The 17,949-nt window shown below is 44.9% G+C and overlaps 1 protein-coding gene across 1 annotated transcript in view; it reads right to left on the reverse strand.

The window, feature by feature from the left end:
- Positions 1-16,990, reverse strand: part of LOC138521326 (uncharacterized) — a 93,569-nt gene extending 76,579 nt beyond the window's left edge. The window contains exons 1-2 of the mRNA XM_069634083.1: positions 16,850-16,990; positions 7,319-8,312 (exon numbers count right to left, since the gene is read on the reverse strand). Of these exons, the coding sequence (XP_069490184.1) occupies positions 7,319-8,312; positions 16,850-16,985 (1,130 nt within the window). The 5' untranslated portion in view covers positions 16,986-16,990. The remainder of the gene's footprint in view (positions 1-7,318; positions 8,313-16,849) is intronic.
- Positions 16,991-17,949: the final 959 nt, after the last annotated feature.

The following is a 17,949-nucleotide window of genomic DNA, read 5'->3' on the forward strand; positions in this document are numbered from 1 at the left end:
ATCTGTGGCCAGAGGGGAGGAATGGGGACCCGGAACCCATAGAGGACCCCACAGGGAGTGTATGAGTCGATGTAGGAGGCAGATGCAGGAAGGGGAATGGAGGAAGGAGGCGTCCTTGGTTGGAGATGGGGAAGAGAGGTAGGAATTGAAATCGGTGGATCACACCCCGGGTCCCGGAGAGAGGCTAAAGGGAAAACCAACGAATGCGGAGGAAAGACTCGAAGGCAAAAGTGGGACAAGTGATGGAAGGAGCCTGGCTACAGCAGGTTCTGATGAGACAGCTGCTGTGTTCATACGGGAGCCAAGTTTGGTTGAAGGGGGGAGGGTGTGGGAGTTGATGTAGAGGGGGGCTGGGGTAAAGTTAGTGTTGCAGTTGAAGAGGGAAAAAATATTTAAAAATGTGTATGGTGAATTACGTAATATGTATAAGAGAAACTGTGCTGTTTAAGTCCTTTCTATGGCAATTTACTAATAAAACTTATTTGAAAGATAAAAATAAAAAATAAAAGAGATGATGCTTAATCAGGATGAAGGTAAGAAAAATGAGTTACGGCAGATATAATGTGAGTATAATAAAAGGATGTCAGAAAAGGCAGATTTTATGCTCTTTCGAGTTAAGAGCTCACATCACAAGAAAGGAGAAAAATGTGACCGTTAGCTGGCACAAAGATTAAGAAAACAAGAAAAAGACAGAGCAATTCCATCTATTACAAAGGCAGATGGTACCACTACGTTTGATCCAAGTGAAATAAATAAAGTATTCCATAATTTCTATAAGGAGCTCTATTCTGAGGATGGTGTTGTGGGAAAATTGGAGGAATTTGGTCAGAACTTAGAACTTCCTGGGCTCTGTGAGGCTGATAAGGCAACTTTGGATGAGGATCTCTCAGTAGAGGAACTAAGGAAATTGGTATGCCTAACTTGGTTTTCGAATTATTAAGAGACATGTATAAAACCTCTTAGACTACTGGGATGCTACCGGGGACAACTCGACACGCTTCAATTTCATTAATCGTGAAAAAGGATAGGGACCAGACATCTCCTTCGAATTACAGACCAGTAAGTCTGATAAACACGGACAATCAGATATTGGCAAAGACATAAGCAAAAAGAATAGAGGCAATTTCACGTAGTCTGATACACCCAAACCAGATAGGATTTGTTAAAGGAAGATATGCAGCAACCAATATGAGGAGACTACTTCAGAAGATCAGAAGGGCGAATGACATTGAGGATGACAGGGCGCTCTTCTCATTAGACGCAGAGAAGGCATTTGATCGGGTGAACTGGACTTTTTTGTTTGAAGTAATAGGGAAGATGGGCTTCGGGGAATCTTTTTTAAGATGGGTTAAGACCGTATACACAAACCCGACCGCTGAGGTGTCTACAAATGGAATTCCATCAGAACCATTTGGTCTAGAATGGGGAACTCGCCAGGATTGCTCCTTATCGCCCTTTCTATTTGTGATTGCAATAGAACCATTGGCTGCAGCGATCAGACAGGAGGAGAGAATTAAAGGAGTTAGTTATGGCTGGGTCACGCAAAAACTCTGCTTATATGCAGATGACTTGCTTGTACTACTTAGGGACTTGGAGAACTCGATACTGACTCTGATGGAATTAATTGTTGAATTTAATGTATGGTCGGGTTATAAAATTAACTGGTCTAAGTCAGAGGTGATGTCTCTTTCAATTCATAGTGACAAATATGAAAATTGTAACGCTCACCTGACTCCCACGGAGGCGCTGGTCTAGTCTGGGTTGCTGTGGCCTCTTCGAGCGTGATGCGCTGAACTCGGAACACCGACTGAACAGGACCCTCAAATCTTGCTTGTCTGGCCCGTAGGGATATCCTTCTGCAGATGAGAAAGGGGATTAACAGTCTGCAGAGTAGTGTGCTTGCTCCCTCTTTCCCCCTTTCGTTCTTCTCTAACTTCCTCCGAAATCCCCGGTTGAAGCTCACCTTATGGTTTGAAAGGACGAACTCTCCATCCTGCTTCTGGTGCAGGGGCGCGTGTTTGTCCAGTTACTTCACTGGTTTTCAGAATGGCGCTGGCAAAATCCACTTGACTTTTCCGAGCGGAACGCCGTAAGTATGAAGATTACAAAAGTTCAAGTGTAGAGCCTCCTTTTCTGTTGCCTTCCTAACCTGTGATCTGTCCTTCATTTCAGGTGGAGAATGAAGGCGATGCGTTGAGGGATTGAATTGCCGATGGTAAACTCAGGTGAGTTAGCGATGGGGGCGATCCCTCTTAATGTCTTTATATTCCTCCAGTAATGTCTTTTGTCCTTTCCCCTTAGGGGCCGGGGTGCGGTACCTGCCAACGAAGTGGCGCCGACCCGAAATGAGGAATGGTCCACCAACAGAAGACCGGTAAGTGTTATGGCGGAAAAAAATTAGGCTTTCCTCATATGTTCCTTCTGCTCACCTTTTGTCTCTTCTTCTCTCCCCTAGGCGCAGAGATGTGGCGACCGGTGCAGACAGTCGCGGTGGAGCCAGAAGAACTCCCGAGGACAGGTGAGTGAAGCGCGGCGCTGCAGCGAGCTTTTCTCAGGAACGCTGGCGTGAAGGTTCCGGATGCAGGTAAGAAGTTTGATAAAATTCTTGGTTTTCACCTTTCTCTTCTCTTCTTTCCTTACAGGTGTTCTAGGATCGAGGCGGGCGTGGCTGGAGACCAGATGCAGGAGCAGACACGGTGAGCGTTCAGCTGCTTGGATGCAGAACAACGTGAAGCGTGAGCTACTGTCTGGGCGTGGCTTAAATAGCCCCCAAAGTAGTTCCAGGTAAGTATGCTTCCCTGGCCACGCCCGAGTGGCAAAATAGTCCCAATGAAAAAATAGTCCCTTTCAGGTCTCAGGGAGGCCTGAATCTTGCAGCATGGTCTGCATCAGGTAAGTGCACAAAACACCTTCCTTTATGAGCCTGGCGCCTATGGCGCCAGGACTGATGTCCAACATGAGCCTGGCGCCAACGGCGCCAAGACAGAGTCCAAAGAGCCCCTATAAGGGGCCGCTGGGCTTTTACCCAGGGGCATGATGCCTGCTCCCGAGCAAATTAAATATTTGGGAATCTGGCTGACCAATAGTCTAGACAAGATGATGACAGAGAACATGAAGGTACTACTACCAAATCTAAAAACGGATCTAGAAAGGTGGAAACTATTGAATCTCTCCTTAAGGGGGAAGGTAAATGCATTAAAGTTTAATTCCACCCCCAAAATTACTTGTGCGCTTAGCATGTTGCCTTTACCGGTTGGAAGGAAAGTGTGGTTGGAAATTGATAATTTTATACAGACCTTCTTATGGGATAGTAAGCCTCCTAGCATGAAGCTATAGAAGCTTCAATTACTATTGGACATGGGTGGCTTGGGAGTCCCAAACTTTCAGGCCTACCGCCTGGCTTTTCCGCAAGACACCTGGCAACGCTATTGAAATCAGAACCAGATGAATGGGCAAGGGGCAGAAGCGAGCCTGAATGGGCCGTTGACCCCGAAAGTGATATTGTCGACAAAATCGGTACAGACTGAGAACGCAGCACTAACCACTGAATTTTTAAGGGTTTCCTGCAAGAGATTCCTGACACTACTAGGAGGTAATGCTCTGAAACGCCTTGACTCTTCAATTTGGAACAACTCAGCCGTGAAAGACGGAAAGAAAATGCTGTTTTGGCCAGATTGGTTTCTGGGGGGTATTCAGTGGATAGGCGACCTAACAGCAGGAGGAAAATGGATATTGTTTGATCAATTGAAAAATACATGGACTGTTCCAAACTGTACAGTTCAGGAATCTCGTACTTTGAAACGGTCTATTTGCGATAGCTCAGAAGTTGGAAGAGTGAGTCTGAAGATTTGAACACTCGAGCAGAGATCTAAGGCCATCTGGCGAGCAAATATTATAAAATAATTGTATCATCTGCGACTAGCAATCTAGGTTTGCTACAGGAATGGTCGGCTAGGTTGTCCTGTGAGATGACTGTGATACGTTGGGCAAATGTCTGTCAGCTTGGGAGAGACATCACGGCAGGTTACAATTTTAAATAGGGTCTATTGGACGCCAGAGCATCCTGCTTAAACCAGGCATGACTGATACGAATGGATGCTGGGGCTGCGGGCCCGGTTCAGGAACTTTGGAACATATGCTTTGGGAATGTGTTAAAGTGCCAACGTTTTGGGAGAATCTATGTGCAGTATTTAACAGAGTGCTTGGGTTATCCCTTGATTATGATTTTGAGACATTGATCTTGGGTGAGGATGAACTTGTTGAAGGATTGACTGTGGCGCAAAAGAAATGACTGTTTGGAGGTTCATTGATGGCAATGAAATTAATTCTAAGACATTGGAAATCAAGGATTTCACCAACTGAGAACACATGGTTTGATGAAATGTTTAAACTGGTAGACATGGAACGAGTGATCTATAGTTGTCAGAAGAAAAGGAAACTATTCAAAAATATTTGGGTTTCTAGATATGTATTAGCTTTGTGATTCATATTTCAGAAAGGTGGGTAGTGGGGGGGCTATTGTCGGCATTGTTGTAAATACTATAAATATGTGAATTTAAAAAAAATGGTATTATGTTTTGAGTGTTTCATTACATGTTATGCCTTCACTGGCTCTTTACCTTTGTTATATGCTGATCTGACCTTTGAGACTGTCTCGTAATGAGACATGAATTGTTGGTGGGAGGGGGGAACAAGTTCCAGAGGGTGTCGTCCCTATGTAGGGAGTGGGTATTTCAAACTGAATTGGCTTAATTGTTCATTTAAAAAAAAGGATCCTTTAAAATTGAACCAGTTGGCGGATCAAATAGGTCTCCTTTACAAAGCAGCAGTAGTGGGGTCATGTTGATAGGACTGGCTCTGCTTTCATGTCCCAGTACCAATCCGAGGGGGTTTCCCATGATTTTCCGCATGGAGCGAATGTTGACACTGGAACTTGAGTGCCTCGAGGGTTTCCATTTCAAAATCCGCCCCATGTATATATTACTCTGCACAACTGCCATGCATGCACGTAGCAGTTAGAATCCCTCGGAATCAATGCCTCTATGTAATGCGGTCAAGGATCTATATATAGTGCGGGAAATGCACAGAGAGGATTTCCCACTCTGCTTCCAACTCTGTTCAGGGAATCCGAACCAAATAGCTAGTTGCATTGATGAGCAGCACAGTTAAGCAGCGCAATGAGGTGTGTGCCCCTCAGAAATGTTGCTTTTTTTGGAACATGATTAATTTACTTCTATTAGACCTATATCTGGGTGTGTGAAGGAGTCAACGCAGGGTCATTGAAATTCTGGATTTGGAAACAGAGTCGTGAGTTCAAGTTCTTTGATTGAGTTCTGCCAAATTCCCCACACTGCGATCTTGGACATCGCCATGTGTCTCCCTGCTCATCTCATTAATTGTGTCTTGAGAGAACTTGGCATCACCATCCACTAATGCCCTTAAGACTAAGACCTGCTATATGCAGCAAGACCGGACATTCAATATGTTCGCTTGATGTCTACTCTAAAGGAATCCATTGTATTGGAACGTTCTTAAGTTCCACCTAAGTTTCTGATTGCCTGAAAAATGCAATGTCCCCAAAAGTCTTCGCACCTCAGTTGCATCCCTGTGGAAAATGAAAATCTGATTCAGCCACAGAGAATAAAGAAAGAGGGAGGGGAACCACTGGAGGGTATTGTTACTGTAATTCAAAACAGCAATACACCAAAGACGGCAACAGACCTGGCACGAACCCTGTGTGAGTGTTTTGGGTCATAATGAGTCAATAAAAACGTGCACTTATAATATATTCTCAGATGTCCAACATCACAACTGTTTAGTTGTTTAAGCGCCTTATAAATGACCAATAGAATACAATGAATAAGTGCTGAATTCATACAAATGTCAGCCAAGAAGTACCTGGGGTTTCTACAAACATGCATTTTTTCCTCAAAGCTGAAATAGCTTAACACATATAACAACAGGTACATCAGCCATTGCCAGTTGCCATGCCAACCGAATATGTTCCTCAAACCCCCTCCCTTCTCCCCTTGCCTGTAGCAGTGTTTTGGCCACCACACACACCAAAGCCAAAATTATTCAATTCCTCATTAATATATTAAATATATGGGATAAAGTACCCCGTAGCGTACCTTATAAGCATATTACAAGTCATCAAGGAGGTCTGTGACCAAATAGAGGAATGAGGCTGAAAGCCAAGTTCCCTCATTAGGTCACAGAACTCCGAGTTGACTTGCAATATCCTTTTTACGCACAGTAGGGAGTATTTAAATCCTTATAATGGATGGAGACACACTGCCATCTCCTTTACTACCTGGCCTCTTGCTTAATCTAATGTAAGAGAACATTCATTTACTGATCCATTTAATCAATGTAGAATGTGTTTGGATTAAAAAAGCTAACATTCAGCCCCTAATGTAGTTTAAGCAGTTTAATAAAATGCGTCAAAAACAGTTTTCATTTTGTGAGTTAAAATAAGTGAGAACATGCAGATTCCTGCTCACATGTGTTCAACTCCAGCAATGCACAAATCAAACAATCTGACATAAACAGTTCCTTGTCCGTTACTGTCTGTAAAGTGTCACAGAAAACTATTTTACAAGACAGGAAATTGAAAAGCTTGTCACGGCTGTAATTAAGTGCCACAGTGACAGCTGGAGTTCTGCTCTCTGCTGGCTCAAGCAACAGGCATTGTGACATCACAAGTAAAGCGTAACAATTGATTACAGAGTAGTTGTGATGCCATTTTCTTACTACAGGTCAGTTGTGATGTCGCAACAAGCCTCTAATGATAACATTATGTTCAGGCTTTTATACGGATATTGCAGGCTGCCATGTATTATATGATAATAAAATGTCTTTCAAATGCGAAAATAGGTATTGTTTCATTAATGTAGGTGTTTTGTAGAGTGTTGCTACATATTGCTATATATTGCTCTGCAGATACATCAACACACTTGTCCTCCTCGTGGACAGTAGAAGTTTAGGCCTCATGTTTACTAGCCACGTGTAAACCTACAGTCCCTTTACCTGCACTTATCAGACACTTGTTGTCTGCACTTAACCCTTGCACTATCACCTGCTGGCTGCACTACTTTGTTTGATCCTGTGTCCTGAACTTGCCCATCCTCCCCTCCCCCTGGCACTTTTCCCCTCCCCTCACTTGCGCAATCTCAATGTCACTAGGTCTAGTAAAATCGTTGTCTTTGTCCTCCCTTTGTTTCCCCTACCTTGCCTCGTCGCGCCTTAAAACACTTGTGTATAGGCAAGTTATAAATGTCACATCATATCATATCATATAGTTCAGGTGTTTCCTTACCTGCACAAGGGTCCGATATTTTCAAGTATAAGGCACTTGCCTCGATTGTGGCAGTAAGCGGGATTTATTTCGCATACGCTCTTGCAAAGACTTCCAGTTAAAACGTATCCAGGATTGCAGGAGGTAGAAACATTATTTGTGTTCTTTTCACCAACGTCAATGCTTGCCTGTAAATTTCCAGAAGAAAGTGAGGGATTGGTTTTCTTTGAGCCTGCACTGGCTTCAACCTTCCTGAGGCCAACCGAGGTGTTATTGACATGACGGATGCCTCTTCCTGTGGAGGAACCTGGGTCAGATGCTGGAGATGACTGCCATGATGAGGTGGTGATGTCTTCTGAAGAAGGAGGCTGGTCATTGGGTGGACCTATTTTTAGAATGTTCACAAGTTCCTTTGTGCCTCCAGTGGATGCACGACTTCCCTGCACCTCGGTGGATAGATGGTCTAGATGCGCCGTCCCCATGGCGTTTGTCATCCGAATGTCATCTTGTCCACTGATGCCCTTTCTCCCAATATTGCCACTGCCTTCTACGACATCCGTGACATCTGCTTCTAGGAATGGTTCTGGTTTATCTGTGAGTGGTTCAAGACCTGAGCCCATTTTAGGATTTGAAAAAGCCAATTTCTTCTCCAATTTTGCTTTGGGAGCTGGTTTTGTGACGACTGCCATAAAGTCTTCTTCTGCCTCATCCTCCAGCTGGCTGCCGCTATGATGAGTGGTGGATGAGGCATGTAGCCGGAAAAAGTTCAACATTGTGTTCCTGCCCTTGTTCTCTTGCTGGTAGTTTAGAACCTCTGCAAAGATGTCGCTTTCCTGGATGAGAATTGGGTAGTGCCCCTTCCGGTCTGTCATGGAAGTGAAGTTGGTTCTCCTTAGCCGTCTGATTGCAGACCCAATTGAGTCCAGTGTGCCTAAAGCTGCCATTGATTCTGTATCAATGTGTTGCTGCTTTCCCACGAGTGAGAGTTTGTTGAGCAGCACACTGGTAGCATTTGCTGAAAATAAAAGATGTATCGTTGGTTATAGGCAGTACAGAGAACCCTGATAGATAATTATAATAATAATAATTATTATTATTATTTTTATTATTAATGTTCATGTGATGAATGCCCACCTCCAAGTAGATAGCAGACCTAGGGCCTCATTATGAGTTTGGTAGTGCAGGGATAAAGTGTCAGTTACAGAGTTACAACAATTGTATGCATCACTAAATTCTGTCTTTGCAGGTAAAGTGGAGGGAAACACCCCCAACTCTCCGATGCAGGCATTTCCTTCACTATGCCTACCAAGAACTGCGGAATCAGCACTAGAGGATTTCCCACCAGCTCTCCTCCAAACACCAGTGAAGCCCAATGGGACTCCATAATGGGGAATAAAGCCAGCTCGGCGTCTGGAGGATTCACCTGCGAGTTCAACAGCGGTAACTGGTGGCGGTAACGCTAAAAGCGTTTGGCGGATTTACCAGTAGTAGTCAATTAAATGCACTGGAAAGCAGTTCGGATGCATAGGCCTAAACATGGCATTTATGTCTGTTGATTAAGCTCTATCTGACGTATGTAGGCTTCATCCTAACACTGGAATTAACATATTACAGATCATTTTCAATGAAGTGATGGTGTTAGTGTGGATGGGACCGCCAAGGCTTGTGCTTATATACACTTGGATCCACTGCATGCACTTTATAATGTTTGCAAGATGAAGTGTAATAGAACATTGGTGGTTGGTGCCCTGGGCCCTTATGTGTCTTCCAGGATCCTGGACCTCTGTCCAATAGCCCACAGCATCCTCCCGCCCTCTGCACTTGCCCTCGTGTACCACTTGGCCTGTGGTGGCTCATAGTCCAGCACCTATTGAATGGGCTGATGACCCCTCTTCCATCGAGTGATCAATGCCTGGCACTTACCTGTTGCTGTCGCAACCGTCTCTTGCACTTACCTGTTGCCTTGCAACTGTTCTACCTGGCACATCACCCCTCTATGGATCCCCTAGCGCTTACCTCCTTCCCCTGTCCCTTCTCTCTCTCCTTGAACAATCCAAATGTTCACAAGGCCTAGTAGGACCGCTTCTTTAGTATTTTGCATATTCCATTGTGTTACTGTGTTCCCTTGTTCCCATCCAGATACCAAATTTTTGGTTATTTGCTGTTGCCTTTTTGCCATATATAGACTGCCTTCCAAGTGAAACATGAACCCCTTTTTTATTCAGTTTCTATGAGGAGCAGATTTTCTTAAAAAGCCACAGGTTCTTGGTAAATACCAGAGCAATTATACCATAGACTGATGGTATGTGTTAATAGGAACAGTAATAAAAAGGTGAATGGACCGAGGTCATTCGGTGAATTCTCCTATATACTGGGACATGGAGTGGTTAGGCGTTTCTAAACTCCAATCCGAGTATGGTGAAACATCATGGTCCTCACTTTTGATTTATGGGAGGGTCAAGCTGTAATCTGGCATGGAGCTTTTGGTTTATGATCTATTTTTGCCAAGATACAGGATAGAATCAAGACGACCGGTTTCAGTGGTATTAGGGTTGTTAGACCACTTTCATCAGGGCTACGAGGAACAGCACTGGGTGGTGTGCTGTCTTCACAGACTTTCGTTCAGCATGATTTGGCTGTTTTCAGGAGACCCCACCCTCATCAAGGTGTTCCCCCTTAAATAGCGATCCTTTTTTTCCTTTTCCTGATTGCAAGGAAAATAAAACCACTTAATTCATAAAACTAAGAACTACCTAGAAAACTAAGAGGATATTTCTGTATTTCTTGTATAGTAATACAAATATCCTAAAAATTTCACACAGGCCTTGGCCCTTTTTGATAGGGTGCAGGGGACGCGGGTTTCCTTAATTAGGAAACCATTTGTCCTATGTATATTTGACCAGCCTAGATACCAAAGCTGAGCACTTCTCCCCTGCACCTGTAATTACATTCACCTTTAAGATTAATTGTCTTGAGTCAAAATTTGATATACTTAAATACAAATGTGAATAAGGTGTGCATCGTGGTTAACAATTTTTCCACCCTTTGTTATGTCCAAAATCTGCTTCTTAAACGTTCATTCTGGTGCAGAGCTACTAGTTTGCAAGACCCCCCCATCAAATGGAAAGTATTCGCATCATAGAAAATGTATTAACATGAAATGCCAGCGATCCCTATCAGGTGCAGGCTAGCACGCCTGTCTCTGGCAAGTACAAATGACACATTCTGCAGATATGCTGTTTAAAAAAAATGTGCGGGCCTCCTTAAGCACAAAGGTGGCCTGTGTATTATACGAGAGAAGTGGCAGTGGGTAGCACCAATGCTTCACAGCCCTGCCCCCATAAATGCATATGTGCTGGGAGTGTGCACTCAAGAATTATGGATTAATTGGCTCCCAGCATCCATGCCGGTGTTGCGCTGGGGCCTGCTGCTGGCATCGCCACCTCCGGCCGTCCCACGTCAGAAGCACATTTGTGAATGTTTCCATTTGCGCGTGTGCATGTGCACATGTAAGTGGGACATTGGGCCTCATTACAACCCAGGCGGTAAGTTCCCTACTTTACCACCATGGTGTAAACTTTGTTTACACCATGCTGGATGGCGGATTTACCGCCCCATTCCAAGGTGAGTGGGGCGGTAAATCCCCATTCCCCATTTACCCTTCCCCATTCCCATTTTTGCCCCATAGGGCATAATGGGAGTGGGGAAGGCGCTAATTACGGCACCGTAAATTACGGTGCCGTAATTAGCACCAAGGCGGGTTAGCGCCTTGCATTTTAACGCCTGCTAAAAGCAGGCGTTAAAATGGTAATCAGGCGTTAGGAGTTAAAGGCGCCGACGGCGCCGTTAAACCCTTAACGCCTGGGTTGTAATTGGGCCCTTACAGTGGCCCAACCAGAAACCCTGTTCTTGGACGGAGCAGGAGGGAATGAAATCTTTGCATGCTCTTCCAGTGCAAAAACATGACCTAAGAGTGCCAGGGCTCTCCGCGTTATGCTATGCATGCATTAATATGCCCAGCATTTAGGCGTCCGCCGTGGCAGCTGCGGTCACACCGAAAGTGGACGACATTTTATAACTTCCTTATCCAAAAGTATGGAAACTCTACTTACAAATAAACAATGCCCACCATTAGGCGTCCAATATAGTTCCGCTCCATAATGTCAGGAAAATCACTATGAAAGACTGGGTCTTTTCAGATGGATAAAGAAAAATGACCGACAGGGGCAGGTGGAGGGAATTATATCCAACCTCGGGCAAAGGGACAGCTTAGCTCCCACCTAATGGGAGTAGCGCTCAGGGAGCTTTTCTTGTGCTCATCCTGATGCTTAGCCTCCTTCTCCTACGAACGGAGGATAGCACAGGGGCAACGTGCTAGTCTTGGAAATAAGACCGGCAGAACAACAGAGGTTCGAATCCCGGATTCGCGCTTAGAAACCAAACTCAGGTCTTAAGCGCATTATAGATAAATAAATGCCTCCATGCCTGACCACCAACCTTCTTATAGCACCCCCTAGAGATCCCACACTATCTGCGAGAAACAGCATCATTAAAAACATGTCCCAATCTGTGTGTGAAAAGGGGGTTTATTGCTAATGCTGGAGTCCTTATGGTCCACGCGTTAATTGTAGCCAGGGGAGTGGGCAGTTAGGGTGGTGGGCTTGATGAGCCTTGCCAATAGGTTTCTATGGCAGTGACCAGATTTGAGCAAACTATAAAAACAAGCATTGGCCATGTCAACAGTTTGGGTTTGTTTTTTTGTGAAGGCCTGTGACGTAGTGGCATTAACTACCCATTGTTGGTAGCAGGTGCAAAATGGTGCAAGCACCTGGGCATCTGATAGCAGTGCTTGGAAAAAGCATAAAAGGTATGCACAAGCCAAAAATGTTGGCTTTGCCAATGCTTGTTTTAAACAGGACTTCAGTGGCTTTGCCAATGCTTGTTTTTAACAGGACTTCAGTGAAGGGCATGCATAGTGCTTATACATCGAGTGGCAGAAGGCAGTCCTGGTAAGACATTTTAATTACACCTGTAGCTGGTTGACAACGCCAATTAAATCATTAACTCTCAGAAGATTGCTTTGAACAAACACTGGCAGACACTATGAATGCAAAGGCTGAAGGTAAGGCTTGATTAAAGTGAGCTGAAAGAGTTCACATGAGGACGTGTTTTGGGCGAGCAGAGGCAGGAATGGGTGGGAATGGCATAGGGATTAGCATGGCCAGAGGCGGGCAATGGGTGGGAATGGCATAGGGATTAGCATGGCCAGAGGCAGGAATGGGTGGGAATGGCATAGGGATAAGCATGGCCAGAGGCAGGAATGGGTGGGAATGGCATAGGGATTAGCATGGCCAGAGGCGGGCAATGGGTGGGAATGGCATAGGGATTAGCATGGCCAGAGGCAGGAATGGGTGGGAATGGCATAGGGATTAGCATGGCCAGAGGAAGGAATGGGTGGGAATGGCATAGGGATTAGCATGGCCAGAGGCAGGAATGGGTGGGAATGGCATAGGGATTAGCATGGCCAGAGGCAGGAATGGGTGGGAATGGCATAGGGATTAGCATGGCCAGAGGCGGGCAATGGGTGGGAATGGCATAGGGATTAGCATGGCCAGAGGCAGGAATGGGTGGGAATGGCATAGGGATTAGCATGGCCAGAGGCAGGAATGGGTGGGAATGGCATAGGGATTAGCATGGCCAGAGTCGGGCAATGGGTGGGTAAATAACCAATCACCACCTACCGCGTCTGTGTCCCTCATCATATGTCATTAATCCCCATCTGCACTGCAATGCAATAGTTTTGGCTTATCGACGTCACAGTGACACCTAATAGCCCAAACTAAAAACACCAACCCCTAAATGAGCTGTACATACCGAGAACATAGCCACAATATAGCCTTCCAGCTTCAATGTTGGAAAATACATGCATTTAAAAGATCGTTTAGGGTTGGGGGAAATGTACAGCTTGAGCTCCAGGGCCCACTAGACTGGTGGTGATAAATATAACAAGAATTGTCAATGCCAACAGTTTTGGCTTTTGTGTAGGTTTGGGAAAGACACTTGCCAGGCACAGCCATAGTGGTATTAACTTGCCATTGATGGTAGCAGGTGAGAATATTGTGCGAGTGCCTACGCAACTAACAGCAGTGCCGGAAAATGACTAATACGTATACACAAGCCAAAACTGTTGGCTTTGCTGAGGCTTGTTTTTTGACAGGACTTCAGTCAAGGACACGCATGCTTATAGAGTGGCTGAAGCCAGACCTGGTTAAAATGTTTTTTAATTACACCAGTAGCGGGTTAACAACTCCAATTAAGTCATTTGCTCTCAGCAGACTGCTTTGAAAAAACACAGGCAGGCACTTCAAGTTTGATGCTAAGGCTTGATTTAAGCAAGGTCAAATAGTTCTCATGAGCAGGTGTTTTGGGGAGAAGGGCAGGAACTGGGTTGGAATTGTCATAGGGATTAGCGTCACTTTGGGCAAATAACCAAACAACACCTACAAGCTGTGTGTCCCTTCTCATATGCCATTTCTCCCTTTCTCCCTATCTGTACTCGATGCAATAGTTTCGGCATATAGGTGGCTCTGGCACCTAATAGACCAAACTAAAAATGCACATAGTAAGCAAGAGTAAGACCAGGTTTAAGTTTGTCAGAAGGGTTTGCGGCGCTCTAGCACAATTCAGAGAAAACCAAGGTTATTGCTATTAGATTTGGTTACCAGTTAAAACTGTGAGAGAGGGCTGTGCGATGCAGTGTAGGGTGCATGAATTGTTATGCTCTGAGTGCATCTGTGGAATGCTATAGGTCGCTGCCTATCGATCTTTGTGTTGCTATTCATGGAGACTTTGGCCCTCATTACAACACCGGCGCTAAACCATGGCGCTATTAGTACCATGGTTGGTGCCGGTGTTGTAACGGGTCCGCCATGGTTCAATGGGCAATTACCACCCCATTCCAAGGTTGGCGGGGCGGTAATTCCCCATTGAACCATGGCCCTTCCCCATTCCCATTTTCGCCCAATAGGGCTCTATGGGAATGGGGAAGGCGCTAAGTATGGTACCGCAAATTGCGGTAACGTACTTAGCACCAAGGTCCCTTTGCGGGTCCCTACTTTAACGGCTGGTCTAGACCAGCCGTTAAGGTCGGATCCCGCAAAGCGACCTCGTAGTAAGGCTCTAAGTGTTTAACGGCGCCGCAGCCTGTTACGGCGCCGTTAAACACTTAGCGCCAGGGTCGTAATGAGGCCCTTAGTCTATACTCACATAGAATATAAAGCATGTGATGTGACTCCCTGAGATGTCATGTGATTACTTGCGAGTTGAGAGCAAAAACGGCATAAAATGTGACCATCTGGCCCTTGGATAACAATACCTCGCAAGTAATGTGAGTACCACTCATTTGATGGAAGTAACTGGCTTATAATATAAGTACCTTTCACATTGGTTGTCAGTGCCTTTCATACATCGCAAGTAAGCGCTGTTTGATAGAACTACTTGCCATACCATATAATGTGTGTGTGGGCATTCAATGGCAATACCTGTAATATTATTGCCTGAGCATTCGATGCAATAACTGGCATCGCATGTAAATGCAGGCCGCGTGATAGGAATTCCTGACCTGTGATGCCGGTACTTTGGCGGTGATGACAATGCCTGCCATAACGCGTGATATCTGGATATACAATAGGAACTCATGTAATCCTGACCTGGTTTCTGTATATTGGCTTGATTGGGATATCTGGCATATGATGGGAATACATGCCACTTGACAGAAATAGCAGGTTCTATGTCTTTACATCAAAACAAAGAAATTGGAATGTCTTCGAGCTGCTATGAAGGCATTGATGCAAGGGTACATTGTTTAATCAAAAAAGCGGGGCAAGTCCCTCTACTTCCATATCTTTTTGTTTATCATACTCACTTCCTGTTTCTCTTTTTTCCCTGAAAAAAATAAGATACCTTCAACTGATGCTTTTACAAAGATACAAAGACAATCAATCGCCTTGGCATCAAATATGGGTACCTGGCATTTGGGGACAATACCTGATATACAATACGAGTACCTAAGCATCTGACGATAGGTGCAGACTTATATGTCGGAAGTACTTGAGGGTTTGATGGTAATAGCCGGCAGATGATGTAAGCACTTGCTAATTGATTGGCAAATCTGGCATAGAATATGAATGTATCCATGTGATGCAACTACTTGGATTTAAACATAAAGTATCTGGCATTAGATGACAATGCCTGGCATGGGCACAGTGTGCCCTTACTTGCCAACTAAATTTGCCGTTTATAAACCACAAACTTGTATGATGAAAAATCATGGGTATTCAATGAGAATAGAGGGCCTACTGCACACCTGCCATTTCATGGAAGTACCAGGCATAGATGTAAGTACCTGGCTGGCATTTCAAAAACCTGGCATATGAGGTGACTATTCGACATACGGGGCCTGATTTAACAAAGGGTTTCCAATGGGACTTTCCCCATTTAAAAACATTTCTGTAAATCAGGCGCATGGCATCAGTACCTGGTAATACAGAAAACTATTTTACTAAGCAAACATTGAAACTATTGGTTTTGTTTCCCTGGTAATCCTGGCTAATCCTTGGACATTGTTATTTTGCGAGAATCTCTTTTTTTGCGTACATTTATTTGTTATCTCTAGAACACGAGAACCATGGTAATTGTAGGTGGGACAGGGGAGTTTGACCCCCCTCACCTCCAACTATCGTGGCACACCATTTTGTCGCCCTCATTTGTAGGGGCCCTTTTTTCTTTTGCCTTCAGATGTCATGCCCGCCCCCAAAATACATTCAGCAAAATTAGTCCACTGACGTGAACAATGGTGTGAGTGGGCGTGACAAGTTGTTATGGTACTATATTATTTCATGCTATATTATGATGTGCTATGTCATATGAGAATTAGACGCAGTAGCATAGCACAAAAGACTGAGATCCTGCTTCATTATGCTGCATACTTGCCAACCCTACAGATTTAGGCAGTAGGCTACTGCTTTTTAAGCAGTCCTACCACCTACAGATTTCAGTGACAGATCCTACTGCTTTTTACAGTGGCAAGTAATGTATGTGACTATAAGGCAAGCTCCAGGACAAAGCATGCAATACATTAATTAGTCTGTCTGTACAGTGGACTGGTAGGCGATCACTTTGATTTGGCTCAGACCAATGCACTGACCTGACAGCTACGTGACTGTCCTGCACTCTGGCCGGGACAGCCCTTAGGTGAACCACCAGCGAAGGCAAGTGGCAGAGTGTAACACCTTCACACAACATCTGCCCATCAGACTAAGGGGGGAGGGGGGAGAGGGGGAGGGTATCAGTCACCATGTCATTCAGTGTTCATCCTACATCTTTTTGGTTACAGAATGTTGGCAAGTATGATGCTCTTGCTGTAACATTGCCCTGACCAGAGGAGCTTTTCCTTTCTTTCGCGCCCTTCTAACCGTCCCTAACCACTGCCTACTCTATTAATACCCACCACCACCAGCTTCCAAACACGCCCCACACACCTGCACGAATTACCTGACAAGAGGAAGAGCGCCATGTCGCAGTTGAGCAGCACAACGAGCCTCCACATGATGACGTGAACGCGCTGCACTGGGAGCGTTCGAAAGCCTCCGTCCAGGAAGCAGCTTCGTCCGACGGCGCCAGAAACCATGCTGTGCTCCATGCGGGAAGCTGTTGGATACTGAAGTGGATGTAAAAATACTTGTGTCTGCGCCTTTCATAGCTTGCTGTGTGGTTTGAGCGGCCCTGTAATTGAGTGAATTTAAGCGTATGCCGTGTATACACTTCTTGCGTTTACAAGGTCTGCAATTTGTGGTTTACTGGCATTTTGTCCTGCGTCCCCTGCAGCAAGGCCTCCCACGCTAGCTCTTGCTGCGTGCAAAATCGCCCCATAGGTTCTGCCTGCTCAAAAAAGACAAGCATTGATATATGTTTCAATATGAAAGTAGGATACTCATACTCTTAGCTAAAATGTGAGTGAGTGATGCTGGGTCACTGGCTTGTTGGACTAAGCACTCAATTACAGGGATATGTGTTTGATGATCAAAGATGTAAAGTCCAGCAAGTCCTCGCAGCACTCCATTCTTCTGAGGCTGATACAATTAGTAGAATTGGGTAACAATAAACATCTCTTCTGCATCTATAATGCCAAGATACCGTAATGTGGGGTGGGGGGCGGGGGGCAGATTAGACCATGTGCTCTACAAAATAAGATGTTATTTATCAGGTGTTTACTCGAAGACCTTAATGATGGCCTAACATTTCATTGATAGTACACTAAACTTCAAAGACATGAAAGATGAAAAGACAGCAGAAAGGACCACCAATGGAATGACATAAACTGGAAATAATGCATTCTAGGAAGTTGAAACCTAAAGAGGCACACACCCTCCCTACACTTCTTCTATTATGTAGTGTATTATACGACCTGGGCCTCTGCCCCACCACACAGGACTCATAACTCTAGGCACTTAGCCAAACTGTGAGGGTAAGCTTCGAGATATATAACCCACTAACCAAATAAGCTCAAATTCTGCATACCTAACCCATACAGAAACCTACACAACCACCTCGCGCACAGCAAGACGCATGCACTTCACCACACCACAACAACA

The sequence above is a fragment of the Ambystoma mexicanum genome, chromosome 13 (assembly GCF_040938575.1).
Source record: "Ambystoma mexicanum isolate Mex_15411 chromosome 13, UKY_AmexF1_1, whole genome shotgun sequence".
Lineage (NCBI taxonomy): Eukaryota > Metazoa > Chordata > Amphibia > Caudata > Ambystomatidae > Ambystoma > Ambystoma mexicanum.